The 19,910-nt window shown below is 26.6% G+C and overlaps 4 protein-coding genes across 5 annotated transcripts in view; 3 read left to right on the top strand and 1 right to left on the bottom strand.

Moving 5' to 3' along the window:
• LOC122506196 overlaps positions 1 to 6,534 on the top strand; it is a 57,499-nt gene extending 50,965 nt beyond the window's left edge. For both annotated transcript variants that reach the window (XM_043618246.1, XM_043618248.1), the window contains exons 4-6: positions 1,706 to 1,856; positions 4,800 to 4,922; positions 6,035 to 6,534. In XM_043618246.1, coding sequence (XP_043474181.1) covers positions 1,706 to 1,856; positions 4,800 to 4,922; positions 6,035 to 6,135 — 375 coding nt within the window. In that variant the 3' untranslated portion in view covers positions 6,136 to 6,534. The remainder of the gene's footprint in view (positions 1 to 1,705; positions 1,857 to 4,799; positions 4,923 to 6,034) is intronic.
• LOC122506195 (elongation factor-like GTPase 1) overlaps positions 1 to 13,822 on the bottom strand; it is a 131,443-nt gene extending 117,621 nt beyond the window's left edge. Inside the window, exons 1-3 of the mRNA XM_043618245.1 lie at positions 10,686 to 13,822; positions 10,271 to 10,393; positions 8,940 to 9,088 (exon numbers count right to left, since the gene is read on the bottom strand). Of these exons, the coding sequence (XP_043474180.1) occupies positions 8,940 to 9,088; positions 10,271 to 10,393; positions 10,686 to 13,132 (2,719 nt within the window). The 5' untranslated portion in view covers positions 13,133 to 13,822. The remainder of the gene's footprint in view (positions 1 to 8,939; positions 9,089 to 10,270; positions 10,394 to 10,685) is intronic.
• Positions 13,823 to 14,850: 1,028 nt separating this feature from the next.
• On the top strand, positions 14,851 to 16,073 carry LOC122506194. The gene is made up of 4 exons (XM_043618244.1): positions 14,851 to 14,933; positions 15,262 to 15,417; positions 15,563 to 15,746; positions 15,873 to 16,073. The coding sequence occupies exons 1-3, from the start codon at positions 14,892 to 14,894 to the stop codon at positions 15,725 to 15,727; spliced, it is 363 nt and encodes a 120-aa protein (XP_043474179.1). The 5' UTR covers positions 14,851 to 14,891; the 3' UTR covers positions 15,728 to 15,746; positions 15,873 to 16,073.
• Positions 16,074 to 17,569: 1,496 nt separating this feature from the next.
• On the top strand, positions 17,570 to 18,941 carry LOC122506171. The gene is made up of 5 exons (XM_043618214.1): positions 17,570 to 17,701; positions 18,011 to 18,079; positions 18,233 to 18,259; positions 18,525 to 18,691; positions 18,760 to 18,941. Exons 1-4 carry the CDS (start codon positions 17,612 to 17,614, stop codon positions 18,669 to 18,671), a joined length of 333 nt encoding a protein of 110 aa, XP_043474149.1. The 5' UTR covers positions 17,570 to 17,611; the 3' UTR covers positions 18,672 to 18,691; positions 18,760 to 18,941.
• Positions 18,942 to 19,910: the final 969 nt, after the last annotated feature.

Here is a 19,910-nt window from a genome sequence, read left to right as displayed (position 1 = left end):
GAAAGAGAAAGAGAAAGAGAAAGAATTTTGGAATGCACTTAGTCTAATGGTTGAGGTGCACGTTTGTAACATGAACTTCCTCACAGTGCTACATATATCTCAAAAGAGTAATGACCTATTTCTCCAGGATGGTTAAGGACAGTGCCACCGTTAAATGATGCTTAATGTCGCAATCAACTACTTAGGAAGCTGCTTAAGGCGTTTACATTCCACTTAAGCAATAAGCATAAGCGGTGCAATTCGCCCTTTATATTTTTTCAACCTAAACATTTAGAGAATGCTAAAATTTTACTGTAAGTAAGGGAAAATTTCATTGCATTACACTTTATTCCTCTAACTCCGCATATGCATATTCCGATTCTTATGAATTGTTTTACTGAAATGCTAATAATTTCCCGCTAGGAAAAATTTTTCTTCTTTCTATCTCTGATCAACTTTGTGAATTTCATTTACTAGAATCAACTTTATAAGGACGAAAGCAGGCTACTCAACACTTTCTCTGCAGGACTTTATAGAAAAATTATTTTATCATAAAGTTGACCAACTCCTGAATCAAATCAGATTTCTCCCTTTGGAATTTGAATATTTAAATCATAACCCCTTCAGATCGATTCAAAATTCAGAACATACAATTTCCGAAATACGAAGGATATTAGTCGGCAAAAATATATTTTTATCCCAAATAAGCCGAGAGAATAACAGAACTCTTCTGTTTAGAAAGAGAAAAAGAATTTTGACAGTAAATTAACGTACTTCTTTACAGAAGCTCATTAAACATCAATTTATTGTGATAGATGTTCATTAAATGTCAATAAATATTCATCTAAAAGTATTCTCATCTACCGTTAATTACACATTAAATGTTTCATTATGACAGCCTCTCTTAATGATAAAATTATTGCATCATCAGTACATTCAATATGTAATTACATCATTAATAATAGAATTAATCAAAATAATAAATCAATAATGGGATAAAATTATAGTTCCCTATACCTTAGATTTCTGATTTGAAAAACATTTACATGGTCCTCTAATCTGATTGAACTAGTTTTGTTACAAAATAATGGGTAATATTATATCCCTTCGAGAGAGAGAGAGAGATTAGAGATAAAAATTAATTTTTCTTAATTGATTTCGTTACGGTGTTATCTCTCTCGATTTTCTTATAATTATAGAGAAGTCAACTCATCATAAATTCTGCGAAGCTTTCCTTCTGCATAATGAAATAAAAGAGCATATGTTATCTTGTAATGAGCATTTTCTTTTTCTTTTCGTTGTCTTTCTTTCTTTTATATATGCATCAAGTGGCAAATTCGAAATCTTAATCGCAGCGGAAAATAACATGTTCACTAAAAAGTCTTGACTTATATCCATTATTACTTTCTTTGAAACTTGACCTCAATTATTGGAATTGTGTCTTCTATCGATGGTATTATGATTAATGGTATTAAATTATTAATGTATTACATACTGCTTTTATTAAATTGCATTTATTTTCTCAATCAATCAAAAACTTAGCTCTAAGCTACTCTGATCTGCACTATATTCCTATAAGTAAACTACTGCTAGTAGTACTACTCAGGCCTCGGATAGTCGAAAAAATCAATTTCTCGATAGCAAAGATAAATAATAAATAAATTTGAAAATAAAATTAAGAGATAAAAAGAAGAAGGAAAAAACTGACAATTTAATTGGTTTTCAGGCGTTGACTTTGGTGAAGACGTGCGAGCCCGTTGCTGAAATGCGAGAATGCAGAGCCCCAAGGGACTGGTCGTTACTTGCATTACAAAATGTCAGGACCGGAAAGTCGCATTATCTTGTGATATGTCGATGTCCCGACACGAACATACTCGGTAAGTCTACATTTCTGTGTATGTGTATATAAAAACAACTTGCAAAACATCACAAACAATTCTGTGCCGATATATATAAATACACCCGGTGTGTATGTTTCATAAAAAAAATTAAAAAAAAAACATTTATCGAGATTGATAGAATCGCAAGTAAATGGCATACAACGTCATACAGAAAAATAATTGACCCGGAGAAAATGGTGATTGAAAACGTAAAAAAGAAGAAATGTAAATAATAACTTTCGATAATTTTTTTTTTCCTTTTTGCATGAAAACGCTAACTCTGTTCATGCAAATTGAAGGGAATAAACATTACGCATAGATACATCATACATAAAGATACCTCTCATATTCCAAATAAATTGAAAGTAGTTGATGCAAAGTGTTTAAGATCAGAATATTATTTTCTTTTTTCTATGCAGTTAAAAAAAATTTATTTCATAAGCCCTCGATTTGATTTGACCAGTGAAAGTATTTAAAAATACGGACTTTACGGACCAAAAATAAAAAATTACGGACCAATTACTAACAAAAATGTAAGTAGTTCGAGTCAAATAAGAGAACATTTTACTTAAAACTATAGAAATTCAATTTTTCATAACTATAAAACATGAAGATATCGATAACTTCGGGTCGAAGATTCGACGTGATCGATTTCTTCATGTTTTATAATAATGACCGAGAAATAAAATTATTATCAATTCAATTATTATTTACAAGAATTTTTAACTAAAATTCTTCTTTAAATCGATTATCCCTATTAATTTTTAATAATTTTCGAAAAAGTTCTTTGACAATTTTCAAATCCATTTCTTTACAATATTCAATTTTACGAAAATTCAATTATTCGTAAATTCTTCAATTAAGTAAATATTAGAAAATAAAAACTTTAAATAATATTAAAAAAATTCAATTAAACTTTTTCAAAAAAATTAATTTCAAAATTCCATTATATGTATTTTTAAAAATTCACGCTATATTGCTTAGCTTTCAATATTCAATTATTATCTAAAATATAAACTGAAATTCATTTTTATGAAATGAAAATCAATTTCTATTAGAAAATTCTACTAGAATTCAATTATTTAAATACAAATAAAATGCAAATAAATAATTTATTGAATAATTGAATGTTTGTTAAAATTCAATTCCTATAAAGAATCGTTAACAACAAATTTTCAAATAATTGAATTCTATCAACGAATTTTAATAAAAATTTTAAGAATAATTACATTTTTCTAGAAATTTGATAAAAATTGTAATAAAAATAATTGAAATTCTGCAAAGAGTTTCATTATTTACGAAAATAATTGAATCTCTGTAAAAAATTTTATTATTTATGAAAATGTTGTTGAATTATTGCGAAGAAATGTATAAAACATTTCTAAATAATTATTGAATTCATGCCCCGAAATTTTTTATTATTTTATGACAATAATTAAAAGTTTGCGTAGAAATTTATCAAATTTTTTTTAAATAATTGAATTCTTTTGGGAAATTTTATAAAAATAATAAATATTAAAAATCATTTAGTTGAGAAAATTTTTTAAAATAATCGAAAATTTACCAAGAAATGTATTAAAATTTTTGAAAATAATTGAATTTTGGAGCAAAGAATTGTTAGTTAAAAATATGAGAAATTTAAATTTTCAAAGATTTTAATCTGAACCCTTTTCAAAATTCAATTATTTCTAAAAATTTACTCTCTAATGATTTTAAAATTTAATTATAATCTAAAATTTTAACTGAAATCCATTTTTGAATCAATGCTTATGAGAAAATTTTACTAAAATTCATTTATTTAAATAAAAAATAACAATTTATTGAATAATTGCAAGTTTTTTTGGAATTGAATTCTTATGAAGAATTTTATCTATATAAATTTTTAAATAACTGAATTCTTTTGGCGAATTTTCATAAAATTTTTAAGAAATTTTTCGAGGAATTCAATTAAAATTTGTATTAAAATAATATAATATATATAATATATATATAATAATATTAAAAATAATTGAAATTCTGCAATGAGGTTTATTATTTATGAAAATAATTGAATGATTGCGAAGAAATTTATAAAAAAAAATTTGTAAATAATGAATAAAAGTTTGTGTAGAATTTTATTAAATTTTTTTTTTAAATATAATTGAATTCTTTTGGACAATTTTTTTATGAAAATAGATATTGAAAATCATTGAATTGAGGACAATTTTTGGAAAATAATTGAATTTCGGAGAAGAATTTAATTATTTCTAAAAGATAATTGAAATTTTGATGAGAATTTAAAAAAAATTTTGAACATATAATTGAATTTCTGCGAGAAATTTTATTGCTTTTGAAAATAATTGAATTTCTGCAATTATTTGTAACTTCTTTACGGACCTTTTTTGAAAAAAACGGACTTTAAACTTTTACGGGATTTACAGACATAGTTCGATAATCTTTAAAAACGCAAATTTCACGACATCCAATAAATTCTTTCATGAAACTAAAAATCCTTTTTATTATAATATATAATTATACTTTCTCCAAATATCACTGAACCAAATGAGTAACAAACTCGAACAGTAAATTTCAATTTAATTTTCTTTTTTTTTCAACACCTCATAATATCAGAAAATTTATCTTGATGTATGAATAATTGAATAGTAATAATAATATATTATAAACATATGTGAGTGTTAAACTGAGCAGAATGATTGCAAATGCACAAAGTACATAAATATATATAACGCTTTGATTTGGTGTAATTTATTAAAAAAATATATATAATTTAACAGCTGTTTTATTTTTCCGCTTTTTTCTCAAGGAAAAGATATATAATTAAATTTCACTTCTTAAATCACCTCATTTACGGTCTTTATCATGTTTAACCCAATTAGATTGTACGCATAATTTTTTTTTTTCTATTTTTTATTAAAAAATTGTTTTCTTTAATTTTTTTAGAGGGACCAATGAGCCACGATCAACCAACTTATGCAAGTGTACCGGGAATTCGAGTCTATGGAATGATGTGCGTTCAAGGGATCAGAAGAGGACGTCCATTGCGACACATACGCAGTCTTTTAGGTAAAAAAAAAAGATTCAAAAGAAAGGGTAAAATTAATTAATTAATTAATTATATCTGCTCAATTTTTTAACCCTCTGTTGATGCTATAACAAAACAAAATCAAATTGATGCCAAAAATGTGGAATAATTTTTTATTTGATCCGAATTTTTGATATCAATTCGTTGCAGTTTGCTACTTTTAGGTAAACACTGCTTTTAAATTATTTCAATTATTTTAATTTAATTTCAAAGGGTAAAAATGTAGTTTCTTTTACAAATTTAGTTATTTTCCATCAGAAGTGAAAATAATGTTTCTAAAAACTTTCTTGATATTCTTGTTTAAAAAAAAGTTACAACATTCAAAGGATTACAGCTAAGAAGCTTATAAAGTTGTAAAATATAATATAATTAACGTAAAGTTTAATTTGAAACTTGTATTTTGAAACAAAGACTTTTGAAATTAATGTAAAGCAGTAGCTTTATTAAAACTTGTTAAACAAAATTTCTATAAATATATATAAATCAAATGTTTGTTCATTATTGTGGCTTGCCGCAAGAGTTCCCACGACAAAACTTTATAACACGAGATATTAAACATTTAAATTTTTTAATGCCGTTTAATTACACTTCCTGCTTTATACTTGACAACATAAATGAAAATTGCATATTTTTTTATGCCTTTTATCTTTCATATCGTAAATTATAATAAAACCATAAAAGATTAAAAAAAAAACTATTTCCATAAGTCGAGAAAGATGTGGAAAATTCACAACTCAACTCGATCGTTAGCTATTAAAAATTAATTAATATAGACCACTGCGCAAACCCTTTTGCTTTAAAAGAAATTAAACGCAAAATCTAATTTTTTATAATATTTCTTTATAAATTCCTATAAAATTTCTATAAAAAATTTAATTTTTTCAAAAAAATATTTTAAAGTTTTAAATTGTTTTTTTCAGAATAAAAATCAATATCGAATCATAATGGTTAAGAATACTGATGGCCCAGATCAAAGAATCATAATTTCTTAACACTTAAACATCTCCCCTTCTATAAACTAAAAATGAATTTAAAATTTCAATTTCTTGTAAGCATTTCTAATATAATTGATAATTAAAATATAAATTTTCAGGTTTATTAGATAAACATGAATTAGTCGAAGAGAGGGAAGCGAGAGCAACATTCCCTTGGCATATGGTTCCAGAACTAATGGAAACAGCAAATTGGGACTAATTTTCGCTAAAGTATAACTAATTGCCGCCGATAAAATGGCGCTAAAACTATTTATTTAAAGAAGAGGAGGAAAAAAAAAGAAGAAGGAAAATCCTAGCTCGTCATTTTTTATTCATCTGGAACAATTTTTGTTTTATTTATATTTATTTTAAGCCCAGAGGACACGGCAATCAATTATGCGTCAATATTTTAGACCGAAATGCGTAACTTTCTCCCCTAGTTTATTAATAATTAATAATGAAATTTGCTTTACGAATTAGAATTTCGCAAAGGCTTTAGTTTATTTTTGAGAAAAATGACAAAACGACGCTTAATAATGAATTAGCTTTAATTTTATACAATAAAGACTGCAATGCAATAAATTTTCTTTTATGGGAAATAAATAATAATAAAATTATAGATTCGATATTCGTTTTCTTGTTTTTCCGTCTTTTGTGTTTGTTGGACTGCAGTCTCTCTCTCTCTATCTCTCTATCTTTCTCTGCTCTCATTTTTTCTCTAAGAAACATTTCATGCGATCATTTATTCAACATAAATTCATATTCTGCATTTATCAAATTTTATGTTTCTCGTGAATTATATTCTCTACGTCTCGATTTTCTTTGCATTAAATATTAATCCATCGCTATTCGAAATATATGTAATTTATTATTGCTTCCACCTCTCGAATGAGGTAAATTTCTCCATTAATATATCTCGTGAGTTTATTGTAATGACACGACAACTCACGTTCCATAATGATAATAGTGATAGAAAAATTTCAAATGCAATTATTCATTAATTATTATACTACTACTATTATAACTATTATAACTATTATTATTATTATTATTATTATTATTATTATTATTATTATTATTATTATTATTATTATTAATATAATAATATTATATTACGCATTCCGAGGATCCTAAAAAACTATTTTAATTTTCTTTACCTAAAAAAATCGTCGAAAGGAAGTTAAAAAAAAACTTGAAAAGTTTAAAAAAGTGAAAAAAGTTGAAAATATGTACCTAAATTTTAATTATCAAATAAAAATTAGAATTCGAAATATTTTGCCAAAAACCAATTTTTGCTTTTGTGAAATTGAAATCAAATATTTTTTGTATAAAATTCTAATTATAGACACTTTCACTATGTGATAAAATTAAAAATAATTTTTTACGGTCCTATTAACTATATTTGTACATCCGATGAACTGAAGAAAAATATTTTTCTTTGCAAAAAAAAAAACGATAACTTTAATTTAATTTTCATTTATAGGCTTTTAAGTGTGTATTTTAATGCATTATGGAAACTTAAAAATGTTCAATCGTCGTTAATAAAACGGAAAACATAATGTATACGATAACAAAACGAAGCAAATAATTTTTATCAATAATTAGAAAAATTGTCTAAATTTAATTTCAAAATTTTTAACAAAAAGGTAATGAAAAGTTGGAATTAAATTTTCGCTTCTTCTCTATTATAACAAAAAAACAACCGATTAAACATTTTTGAGTAAAAATGTGTTAACGATGAGAATTCAATTTTAACGAAAAATTAAATCTCGTACGTTGACGAAAAATATTTAAAAAAAAGGGAGTCGGTGCAATTTCGATATTATAATTTCTATATAATGAGAAAGAAATTCATATATAAAAATATACATTGTCATAAAATATTTTTAAAAATCACCAATCATTTTCTTTGAAGAAATGAAAAAAAAATTGTGTGATACGTTTGAAACAGAATGAAAGTGTTTCCATGCAAAGCCATTAAAAATAAAAATTTTTCACTTTATTATATACTATATTATATACAATATATATATATATATATATATATATATATATATATATTGAAAAAGACTCTTAAAAAAGTATCCAAATAAAGAAAAATGTAATTTAAAAATAATTTTTTTAAAACCGCAAATTTATTCGGCTTGAAAATTTGTACTTTTAAATAAACAAGCGTGATTATTTTTTAGTGGTATGACCAGTAATTCTATTTTGTAAATAATAATTGTGGCGTAAGATTGACAATAAAGGACTTGTATGAAAGAATTTCTAATAATCAAATTATTATTTTGTTCCTATTCTAATTCTTTTTTTAATTCTAATTATTTCTTTAATGAAGAAAAATATTTTTTAAATATTTGCATTAAAAAAATAATTTCAAAAAATGTCTCCTTGAAATTATTTTTTTTAATATTAGCATTTATTTCAACTATGACTATACGTGCATTCTGTTTGTGCATTTAAAAAACAATTACAAAATACATTTTACTTTTCAACAAACACCTTAAATGTGTGTTATTTCTTTTTTTATCTTGTCTTTAATTGCTATCGATTCAAACCTACAGCAAAAACCGAACATTTTTTTTTCGATTTCTTGAAACAATAGGCAAGAATTGTTTAATAATAATCAAAAAATTTATTAGTTTTAACTAATTTTTCTGATTAACATTTAATACAATTTATAAATTGTATAGGAAATAAAAATATAAATTGTAAAGTAGGAAATTTTCAATTTTTCATTTTGATAGGCAAATTTAAAACATAATAGTAATTGAGTAGAGTTAAATCCTTCCATAATTTAATTGATATAGTTGTTGAATAAAAAATGAAGCTTTGAAATTTACAAATATTATGTACAATTTCAAAATGTTCTATTGATTTTGTAGTCACTATGGAAACAAAAATTGTCAGCATAATGTTATCTTAAATGTAATAAAAAACAATATAGTCGATTGTTATATTGTTTCATGTAAAACTCCCAAAACTTTGGATTTTCTTAAATTAAGAAATTAACAAATGACTTACCTAATACGTCGGAAGTAACGAGTACACTGCAGAAGTACATCGGGGTCACTAAACGAGGTCTCCTCAGGCTGAATGCTTTTCTGCAAGCTTCCTTACAAGCTGACATTAAATGTCCACCTAGATGTCCTTGACTTTGACTTCCACTTTCACTGCAATCATTCAAATAATTTAAATTCACTTTTAATTCAATTATTAAACATAATTCTTCATTTTTAATTTAATTATTAAACACAATTCCTAGCTCTTAATTCAATTATTATTCAACATAATTTTCAACTTTTAACTAATTATCATAGCTTTCTAACTAAATTTAAAAAAATTTTAATTTTTAATATTGAAAAATTACTTAACATTATATTATCTAATAATATTTTCTTAAAATTATGTCCCTTAAGTTTGCGTTGATACTCTGTGTCGAAAACTACTATTTAAGGTTTTTAGAAATCAAAAAATTACTAATTTCACTTTTTTCATTCACTTTGAGAATTGAAAAACGCTAAAAAAAACTTTTTTAATCTAAAAATTTCATTTTTTCGATTTTGAGGGGAAAAAAATTGTTTTCGACGCTCAGCGTTAACTTGTAAAATAAAATTTCAGAAATTTTAAATAATTTTGATGTAAAAAGCTTTTAAAATTTAAATATTTCTAAAATTATCACTGTAATTCTTTTAAAATTAAATTTTTTTAAAAATTTTCAAGTAAAATTATTTAAAACTTTGATAATTTTTTAGGAAAATAATAAATTAATAAATGTTAAAAATGAATATTTATATTTAAATATTATTACAGTTCTACAGAAATTCAAATTTACAAAGATTTCAATTTAAAAATCTTTTGAAATTTAATTATTTCTAAAAATTTTAACTGCAATTCTTCCAAAATTCAATTATTTAAATACAAAAGTAAATAATTGATTATTCACTAATATTGAATGATTATAAAGAAATTTTTCAAAATTTTGGAAAGTAATTGATTTCTTTTGAAGAATTTTAATAAAAATGACATTTTTCATGGAATTCATTTAAAATTGTATATTAAGAAGAATTGAAATCCTGCGAAGAATTTCATTATTTATGAAAATTATTGAATTCTTGCAACTAGTTTTATAAAAAATTTTTTAAATAATTGAATACCAGTGAAGAATTTTGTTATTTGTGAAAATAATTGAATTACTACGAAAAATTCTATTATTTGTGAAAACAAATGAATTTTTGCAATTTTTTATTATTATTAAATTATTAATTTCTCTTTTACGAGAAAAAAAAATTAATTTACAAATAAAGTTAACTAATTGAAATAAATTAATATTTTTAATTGAAAAAGAAACAAACCTTTGAGAATCTTCATAAATCTCCCATTTTTTGACGACAAAACAAACACCCATCATTGGCTCTTCACAAAGTGGTCCAGCAAACGTTGCCAATTGAAAACCATTGATCATACTGTTCTCGTATCTGTTAAGAAGAAAAAAATATTACTTTCAACCTCTAAACTACTTTACAAAAGTTATTTTTCATTTTCAGCATTATATTTCATGGAAAAACTTTTCTTATCTTATGCAATAATATTTTATTCACTTGGGCATTATTCTGGTTTTGCCAATGTAATCAAAACAAAAAGAGTGTAATAAATAAGAGATTAATAAATAATAGGAATGTGGGACTTGAATTAGTTCTTATAATTAAAACTCAAAATTATTTTTAAGCTGAAAAATTGAAGCAATTTTTGAAAATAGAGTCAACTTACACAGCTCTATTATCAGACGATTTACTTTCCGAATCAGTGAAAACACTACTCTTAAAATCCGTCTCATTGAGTAAAATATTCGGTCCACATTTTCTTGGACCAAATGACCAAATTTTCTCCAAAGTCTCATTCCATCCAGCTTCCTTAAATGCATCATTCAATTCTGTTTTAAATACTTCCAAAGAATGATTTTTCTTACTCAACAAATTTTTCGAATCTAGCGTTAAATTCTGAATTTCAAGTTGTTCCTCAACAGTATCAACAGTTTCATGACAATTTTGATCTAACAATTTAATAAGATCGGCATTTTTTTCCAATAATTTCGTCACATTATCAGGCAATGGTTTCGCGTCAATTTCAAAATAACACTGACGATTCGGAGTCCAAGTTTCAAGACTAGCTTCCTCTGTTTTTTGACTTATTAGCTCCTTCATCAAATCGTGCTTTGGCGGTGGAACGCAAGTCTCACGGAACGAGACAATTGGCTCCGAAACATTGACCTCGACGTTTGCGTATCGAAGCTTCAGGTCTTCCAAGCATCTCTCGAGATGCACTTCCCCGGCGGTGTTGAGAACAATTTCACCAGTTTCCTGTATGTGGACCAAGGCGCAGGCGTCGGCTTGATTCAGGAGTTTCAGGCCGTTGATTAATTTTTGAAGATCGTTGGGATGTTTTGGCTCGAGGGCGACCCGGAGAATTGGCACCGTGAGTGACGTGAGTTCGGAGAAGGAGGGACAAGCCAGGGATGTGGAGAGGGTCGCGGTCTTCAGAACATGGTCCTTGAGACCTCCGATTCCGATCAAATTCCCCGCTGGTGCCTCGTTCAGCGTTTCCAATTCGCGACCCATCAGGAGGTAGAGTTTCTTGACGGTGAATTTCGTCACGTGTCGTCCGGGTTTCAAATCCTTGAGGGAGGTGGGAATTTCCGTTTCTGTTTTGTTCAACCTTGGGTCGTGTTTGGGTCCCAGGACATAGACTTCACTGTCGGGTTTCAATTTTCCAGAGTAGACACGAGCGAAAGCTATCAGATTATTCTCGGACTCTTCGGGTATTTCCGATTCGCTGGACGGAAGTTGTTGGTGGAGGGTTTCTTGCTCGGTACGTTCGGCGAGTCGTTGCTTCGCGATTTCGCGTCTCAGGGCCATTTCCTCGGGTGTCAATGGTTTGGGCTTATTTTCCGGCAGGGATTTCCCATCGACTGTGAACATTTTCGAAATGAAGACTATAATCGGCGTCTGGGGTGAGGAATCACAGGCCAGGAAGTGTTTCTTCAGCTGCTGAGTTTCGGGTGGCAAGGTCGCGAAATCCGTCGTGCCGCTCATGAGACGTTCGATCTTCTCCTCGGTGAGTTTGTCGGGTGATGGTATCTTCTCACAAATTCCGTTCAAACAGGCCCGGGCCAAAGGCAGCCACTGATTGCAAATAGCCTGCAACTGCGATTTCGCATCCGTGTGTCTCAAGTCTCGGGTTGTTAACTTAATCCCAAGTTTCTCGACCATCGAGCTAATTTTATCCTTGTCCTTTCTTATCACAACCGTGTCGTACATTATCCAAATATTCTCCAGAATCAACTGAACGAACAGCGGCTTCTTCGCCTTCTCCTGCGCGCCTTTAAAAATCCTCTTCAACTTTCCATTCAGATAGTAATCACCCCAGAGCGTTTTCATCAAAACTCCCTCACTAAATCCCAATTTCTCAGCGTAGATTTTCGCGAATTCGCGAATACCAAACCCCCAACCGTCCACGGCGCTGGTGAAAAGAACATTACCCTGCTCCGGCGAGAAATACAGCTGCGAATCGTCAGCCTCCTCAAGCGCCGACTGCCAATCGGATAAATCGCAATTCGTCGCACTCTCGATAATCGTGTTAATTTCCTTCTCCTCACGCTCCAAAATATCGCTCGTAAACAATTCCGCCGTGACCGCGTTAACCTGCTCTAAAACCTGAGTCATATGAACATACGCATCGAGAGGAGTTAATTTCATTTCCATAATCAGCCGATCAATTTTATTCAACACCAAAATTGGTTTCAAACCCTCGACATACGCGATCGCGAGAGCGCTACGCGTCTGCGGGCAAACACCCTCGACAACATCAACAACAACAATTGCCCCATCGCACAAACGAACGGCCGTCGATACTTCCGAGGCGAAATCCACATGTCCCGGCGAATCGATCAAATTTACCAAAAATTCCTCACTATCAAACAAATGATACAAACTTATCAAACTCGATTTCATCGTAATGCCCCGAAGCTGCTCATCAGGACGACTGTCCAAATAACGTAATTTCCCCGCTAATTTATTCGATATTATCCCATTGCTCGCGACCAACGAATCCGATAATGTCGTCTTCCCATGATCCACATGAGCCAAAATGCAAATATTACGAATTCTCCTCGGATCCCTTTGCAATTCTTGCAATTTCTCCGAACCGATTAGTCTCATATTTAATAATATTCAAACTATCAAACCGAAAAAATAAACTTTCTTTTACAAAAAAGATCAAATTTCCCTTTTCTCAAACGTCGTATCCCTGTCAAATAAAAAAACGAGACTAATAAATTATTGCGTAACTTGATGAAACTTGACAAACAAAATTAATAGTTCGAAAAAAAGTCCCAAATTTAGAAACAAAAAAATACTGTCCTCAAAAATTAAACACTATTTCACTTTATTTTGTTTCCAAAGTGCAAAACGTTCACTAAACACAAAAACAACTTGTTGATTGGGAAACATTGATTTCGAATTGCACAACATGCCCGTGACTTTCGTCGAATTGTTTCGAAAAATTGATAGCAACTCTCGACGAATTTGTTGGGATTTAAAATTTTTCAATTTCAAGGAAATATTATTTGTCAATGCCAACAAAAAACGTGTTTGTCAGCTGATTTAGATTTTCCTTTCGTTTTTGAGGTTATGTTGACACACAGAGACAAACAAATTTTTGTTTTAAATAATACTTATCAATTGTGCCTCGTTCAAATATTTGGATAATATAATATTTCGATAATAACACACACTTTTATTATTAATATTTCATTGATTATTAATGCATTTCATTGATATTTTTGTACGAGAAAAACAATGAGACTTGAAAGCAGACTGATTTTATCAATATATACAAACTAGAGTGAAGTTGGCTGCGTATTGTATATCGAACTATCGTGGTCGATTCAAGTCGAGAGAATCTAATCGATATTCGTTCAAAAAAAAAATGTTTTTTAAAAGCAAATTTTTTTCTCTTTTTTTAGAAAGAGAATATTAAAACGATGATAAATTTAAGAGGAAATGGGAAATTTTCATGAAAATTAAAAGTAAAAGTCGAATTCTTACTGTAATTGTAGTTGATAAATAGATTTTTGTAACTTAACCTCAAATAGTTGCGCTCGTGCAAAAATAAACTTTTAACAATACAAACCTTTTTTACTTTCGAATATTCAACAATGTTGTATATTTGACTACAATTCCCAACTTCATTTTTAAATATATAAATGACAATTTCTATTAAAGTAATATTAAAAACAGAAGGTGAATGTACTATTTTACCGCAACTTGCAACTAACGCAATCTCTACACTTACGTACAGAATTTGTCATCATGCAGGGGCACGTGTAAAGTTTTGGCAGCAACTTTTGATTTTTTAAAATCTTGTTAAATATTAATTAACAATACAATAACAACACAATAAATAATAATAATAATAATAATAATAAATGCTAATTACAAAATATTAATTTGTATATATTATAATAAAATTAATATTAGTAATTAAAAAATTAGAATAATAAAATCATAAAATAACTAAATAATAGGTAAAAATAAAAGAAATAATAAAAAATTAAAAAAAAATAGAAGTTAAAAAAATAATAAGATTAAAATTAATTTTTATGTAAATAAAATATCAATTGATGAAAAAAACGGAAACTGTGAGGGAAGTTGGTAATTAAAATCAAAGTTATTAAGTGTACAAATATCATTTTGGTAGTTTAAAAAATTATTTTATAATTGATGCAGGATGTTATTTTTTTGCTTATGTAAAAAGTTAAATTCGAGGTGAATTAAATTTTGTTTTTCTTTTGATAATCAACATAATTATTATTACTGACACTCGAAAAATAAAGAACATTTAATTACGATTCAATTGAAAATGTATAAAAGTTAAATCGCAACACAATTTTTAAAGAGAAAAAAAAATTCATTAAAAATGTTCAAAGCAGTTCTTTTTATTTGTCTCTGTGTTGCAGTGGTAATAATTAATATATTATATTAATTATATATTTCTTTTTTTGTAAATTTATTATATTTTATTGTTTTATACGTTCCTATGTATATATAAATTATAAATATTTTTATTATTATATTTGTTATTGCTGTTATTATATTTTTAATAAAAAATCTATATTATAATTATTCTAAATAATTTCATTAAAATTAACTTTTCTGATTATAGTATAATTAACATTTAAAAAATGATTTTGCATTTAAAATATTCTTTCTTATTATAAAACAGAACTATTTAAATAAATTGTAATTAATTAATAACCAATTTTTTATAATTAAACCAAATTTTTTAGCTATCTGTAAGTGGACAGAGAAACCAAAAAATGTCGAAACAAGCTCAAGGCAATCAGAGACGAGGAAACAGTTTAAGTAGAACTCAAATGGGTCAAAATCGACCTCAAACTAGTCAAAATCGAGCTCAATTTGGTTCAAAACATTCTCAAACTAGAGTATTGTCAATTATTCTTAATTATTATTATTAATTATAATATTAACTTATATAGATGTGTAAATTAATTCCCACTTATTGATATAATGGTATAAATATTTTTCTGAATTTTCCATGATTTATTATAAAATAAAAAAAATTTATAGATGGTTCGACAATTACCACAAATGCCTGGAATGAACCCAGCTGAGATACCGAAATTAATGACTGATGGAATTCAAAAGGGAGTAGGTGTCATGACTAATATGATGGACCCTGGCAAATGGATGCAAGCAGCTTCCCAAATGATACCGAAATCAAACGATTCATAAATTAATTAAAATCAAATAGGTATTTTTTGAAAAGAAGAAAATTTCATAGTTTATATTTTTTAGTTATATATCCTAAGTAGAAATATTTAAAATATTTTAATTACTATATTCTTAAATAAATAAATTTTTATTTTCTTTTTTATAGATTTCATTAGTTTTGAACGAGTAGATAACTTAGACAATAAAAAGTAAAATTATGTAGAAAAATGTACTGTCGTCATAAAGACAAATGGGTAATTTCATCAATTCCACATAATAATGTGTAGAAATAGAAAAAAAAATGTATTTCTGTATTGTTGAAAATTTTTCTGATAATCTGCACTAAAATAAACGAAATATGAATAAAGACTGCGTTTTATTTCTTTCCCCTTATTTCTTTTGACAAAGTAAATAATAAAAAAAATTTCCAACGAGATATCTAAACTTAACAATGAAAATGAATTGAATAAAAAGGACAAAAATACCAAAAGGAATGTTAAAAAATTATTAACGAAGTAGATTCATTTCAATGAATGGTAAAATAAAATCAAATGGAATTTAAAAGTTAATTCTGGAGGTATTCTTATTTTGTAACCAACACTTTTGTACGAGTGCGCCATCTACAGTGAATAACTCACTGTTCGTGACATTTTTAATACTGAGTTTTACACTCTACTCTACTCTTATTTTTGGTTATTAGTTTTACGAAATAAATAAAAGTTTCTAAATAAAAATAAATCGGGAGAATGATTAAAAATTATTACCCTGCATCTTCTTTCTTGAATAATATTCAATATTCGATTGTCTAAATTACAAATATTTTTTAAATTATAAAATAAACTTACCGAGTATTAGATGACCTTCCCATCTTGAACGTTCCATTTCGAACAATATTTGATTGTGTTTGTCACTAATAAATTTTGAGTCCAACTTGAGTATTCGATCTTACATCCTGCGTCTTCTTTCTGGAATAAAATTAAATTGTGTAAATAACTGATAATATATTCTAAAACTAATTAAAGTGCGACGTTCTCGTCAAGCAGTACTTTGTGCTCAAGACCCTTGAACATATTATATTTAGAGTGGAAAACTGCGCATAAAAAAATTAACTCTCCCTGTATGCCCTGTATTACGATCTCACAAAGATCGACATTATTTATAAAAAATTTATAATTTCTGAGCTATTAGGAGAAATTTTGTCAAAAAAACAGTTTTGTGACTTATTATTACGTAATTTTTTCATGCATAGTAAAGAATATCATGACGTATATATGTACTTATATAAGAATAGCAAAAGATTATAAAAGACCTCAAAATTGCATAATATGCCCATTACTTATTTAATATTATTATCAAAACGAAAAATACTTTTTATTATGTCAGCGTGAAGTCAATTCATGTATAAACTTTCAACCAGATGAGAATTTTGTTAAAAGGAAAAAAAATATATATGTATCATACAAATTAAATTGTTATATGATTTATAATATATAACAGCCATATGAGTATTTATAATAAGTTAGCAATATACAAAAAATTCAAAGGTTAAATTTTCTAAACAATTCTGAAAAAAATAGTTTTCGATATAAAGAAATATTACATAATAAGGTGGAAACTTTATCTCGACTACTACAAAATTTAATTATATATATGGCACGAATTGAATGCTACACTTTTTTTTTTAATTATTCATCGCTGAATAAAAGGACTATTTTTAGTATAATCACACTTAAATTACGAATGTATATCTTCATAATAATTTTGTTACGCAAAAAACGATAATAATCTTAGATCCTGCTAATTTTCTGAAAATCATATATCTGCTCTTTATTCTAAATGAATTTTTTTCGCATACTTTTCGAAAAACAAGGAAAACAGATTTATATATAAATCTGAAACTTTTATATGCTTCAATCAGAGTTGAATTGTAACGACACCAAGATGCAAAAAGCAATTTGTTTTTTTATCGTTCTCTTTGCTATTGTTGCAATGTCTGTAAGTTTCAAATTCCTTTTTTTTAAATTTAGTTAGAAATTATAATTTTAATATATTTTTAATATATGATATATTATTTAAATTATATTTAAATTTATGTTAATATAATTAATTTTTTTCTAAATTATAAACTATAATAAATTAGATTTTTGAAATTTTAAATCTCTCTGTACTTTTGTTTTTAATTGATTTATATTTTTCATTTTAATTCAATAAAAATTTGCCTTTTTGTTATGTTTAAATGAATATTTACTTGATTTTGAATAATCAATACTAATTCTCTTCTGTTTAAATACAATTTTCCTAAAGTTTGCTCACCATGGACATAGACACGATGGTCCAATGCCAAATCCTCCCCCAACACCACCAACGCAAGAAGTGAGTAACTATTTCCTTTTAATTTAATAGAATTATTTTTCGAAAATGAATAATAAAAAATTTACTTATTTTTAATTATATTCAAATGTTCTTCAGTTTTTTTAAATCGCAATTTATGGGAAAATTTACAATAAATATTTATTAACATTTCAGATAGAAAATGAATCATCAAATCACAGAGTAAGCAAAGTTTGATTTCTTTTATAGTTTTACTTTAATTTTTTTCTTTTTTTATATCTCCAAAACCATTAGAAGCCAGAATAATAATTTAGTATACAATAGGTATGAAATAATTATAAAAAATAACATATTTCAACAAATTTTAGGTCCACTTGAGAAATTCAAAGTCTTATTTTAATTAAAATTAAATTCTTCACGTCTTTTTTATGAAACGAGAAAATTTTTCAATTTGTCTATTAATTTTTGTTTTTCATTCGATAAAAAGGTTGTTCGTGAAATGCCGAATAAAATGCCAAGCATGGAAGAAATCAAGCAATTCGCTGAAGAGCAAATAAGCAAATTACCTCAACCAATGCAGGATACAATTTACCAAGCTCAGGAAATGATAGCTAAAAATATGAATAAAGAATAACAGACGTAAAATTCCAGAAGGTAAAAATAAAAAAAAAATTCTAAAAACAATAATACTTGACTTGAAAATATAAAATTTTCTTTTACAGGTAATAGTCAAATATTAGTCTATCGCACATTCACCGGTCTTATTTGAATATACAGTACCAATTCCAAATATTGAAAAGAATACCTCTTCGACGTATGATTTTCGATATATATTTGTAAATTTTAATATTTGTCTAATATGTAACTTTTTAAAAATCTGAATAAAGTAGATTTTTGCACTTTATCCTTATTCAATTTTATCCTCCCTTTTTTTATAAAAAGAAACTGTCATAATTCTTATATATATAAATTGTCATAATTTAAATCTTTGTCTACATATTGAACAAAAGTGATGACTTTATAATTATAGAACAAGTAATACTGTAGAATACCGAGATCAATATTATCCCCGTTCTCTCTATAAATATTTAACCCGAATTAATAATTTGCATAGATATATATTTCCGATATCGTTCACCGTACAACACGAACCGAGAAATCTAAGTTGAGAGACAAATTTAATGAGGTTCAGTGACCGTAAAATTAAATTCAACCCTGCGCAGAGATTTACTATTTATTTCTATATATGTATATTGTATTTCGCAATTTAATTCAAATAAAACAAATACTAATTTATGTTTTAATTATCTTTGATATTAAGGAGAATATGTGATCGTTATAGTTCATAGGGTATTTTTAACATATTGCAAAATGCTTTACTAATATAGAACAATATACTTAAAAGGAATAGAAAAAAATTATTAAATTTATTTCGATTAATAATGAAATAAAATATATTTAAAAATGAACTCTGTACTTATTCTGTAACCAACACTTTTGTACGAGTACGCCATCTACGATGAATAACTCATTGTTCGTGACATTTTTAATACTGAGTTTTACGCTCTAATCTACTCTTATTTTTGGTTATTAATTTTACGAAATAAATAAAAGTTTCTAAATAAAAATAAATCGGGAGAATGATTAAAACTTACCATTCTGCATCTTTTCTCTTGAATAATATTCGATTTTGTAAATTACAAATACTTTTTAAATTAAAATAAACTTGCGAGTATTAAATCCCTTCCTTACTTTCACGTTTCATTCCAAAATAATATTTAATTGTGTTTCTTACTAATGAATTTTAAGTTCATATTTATAGAAACTTGAGTTCTCGATCTTACCATGCAGCGTGTCTTTTTTAATAAAATTT

This window comes from Leptopilina heterotoma, unplaced genomic scaffold, assembly GCF_015476425.1.
Source record: "Leptopilina heterotoma isolate Lh14 unplaced genomic scaffold, ASM1547642v1 Lhet_397, whole genome shotgun sequence".
In the NCBI taxonomy this organism is placed as follows: Eukaryota; Metazoa; Arthropoda; class Insecta; order Hymenoptera; family Figitidae; genus Leptopilina; species Leptopilina heterotoma.
Note: the sequence above shows the minus strand (reverse complement) of the source record. Positions and strands in the feature narration are given on the sequence as shown.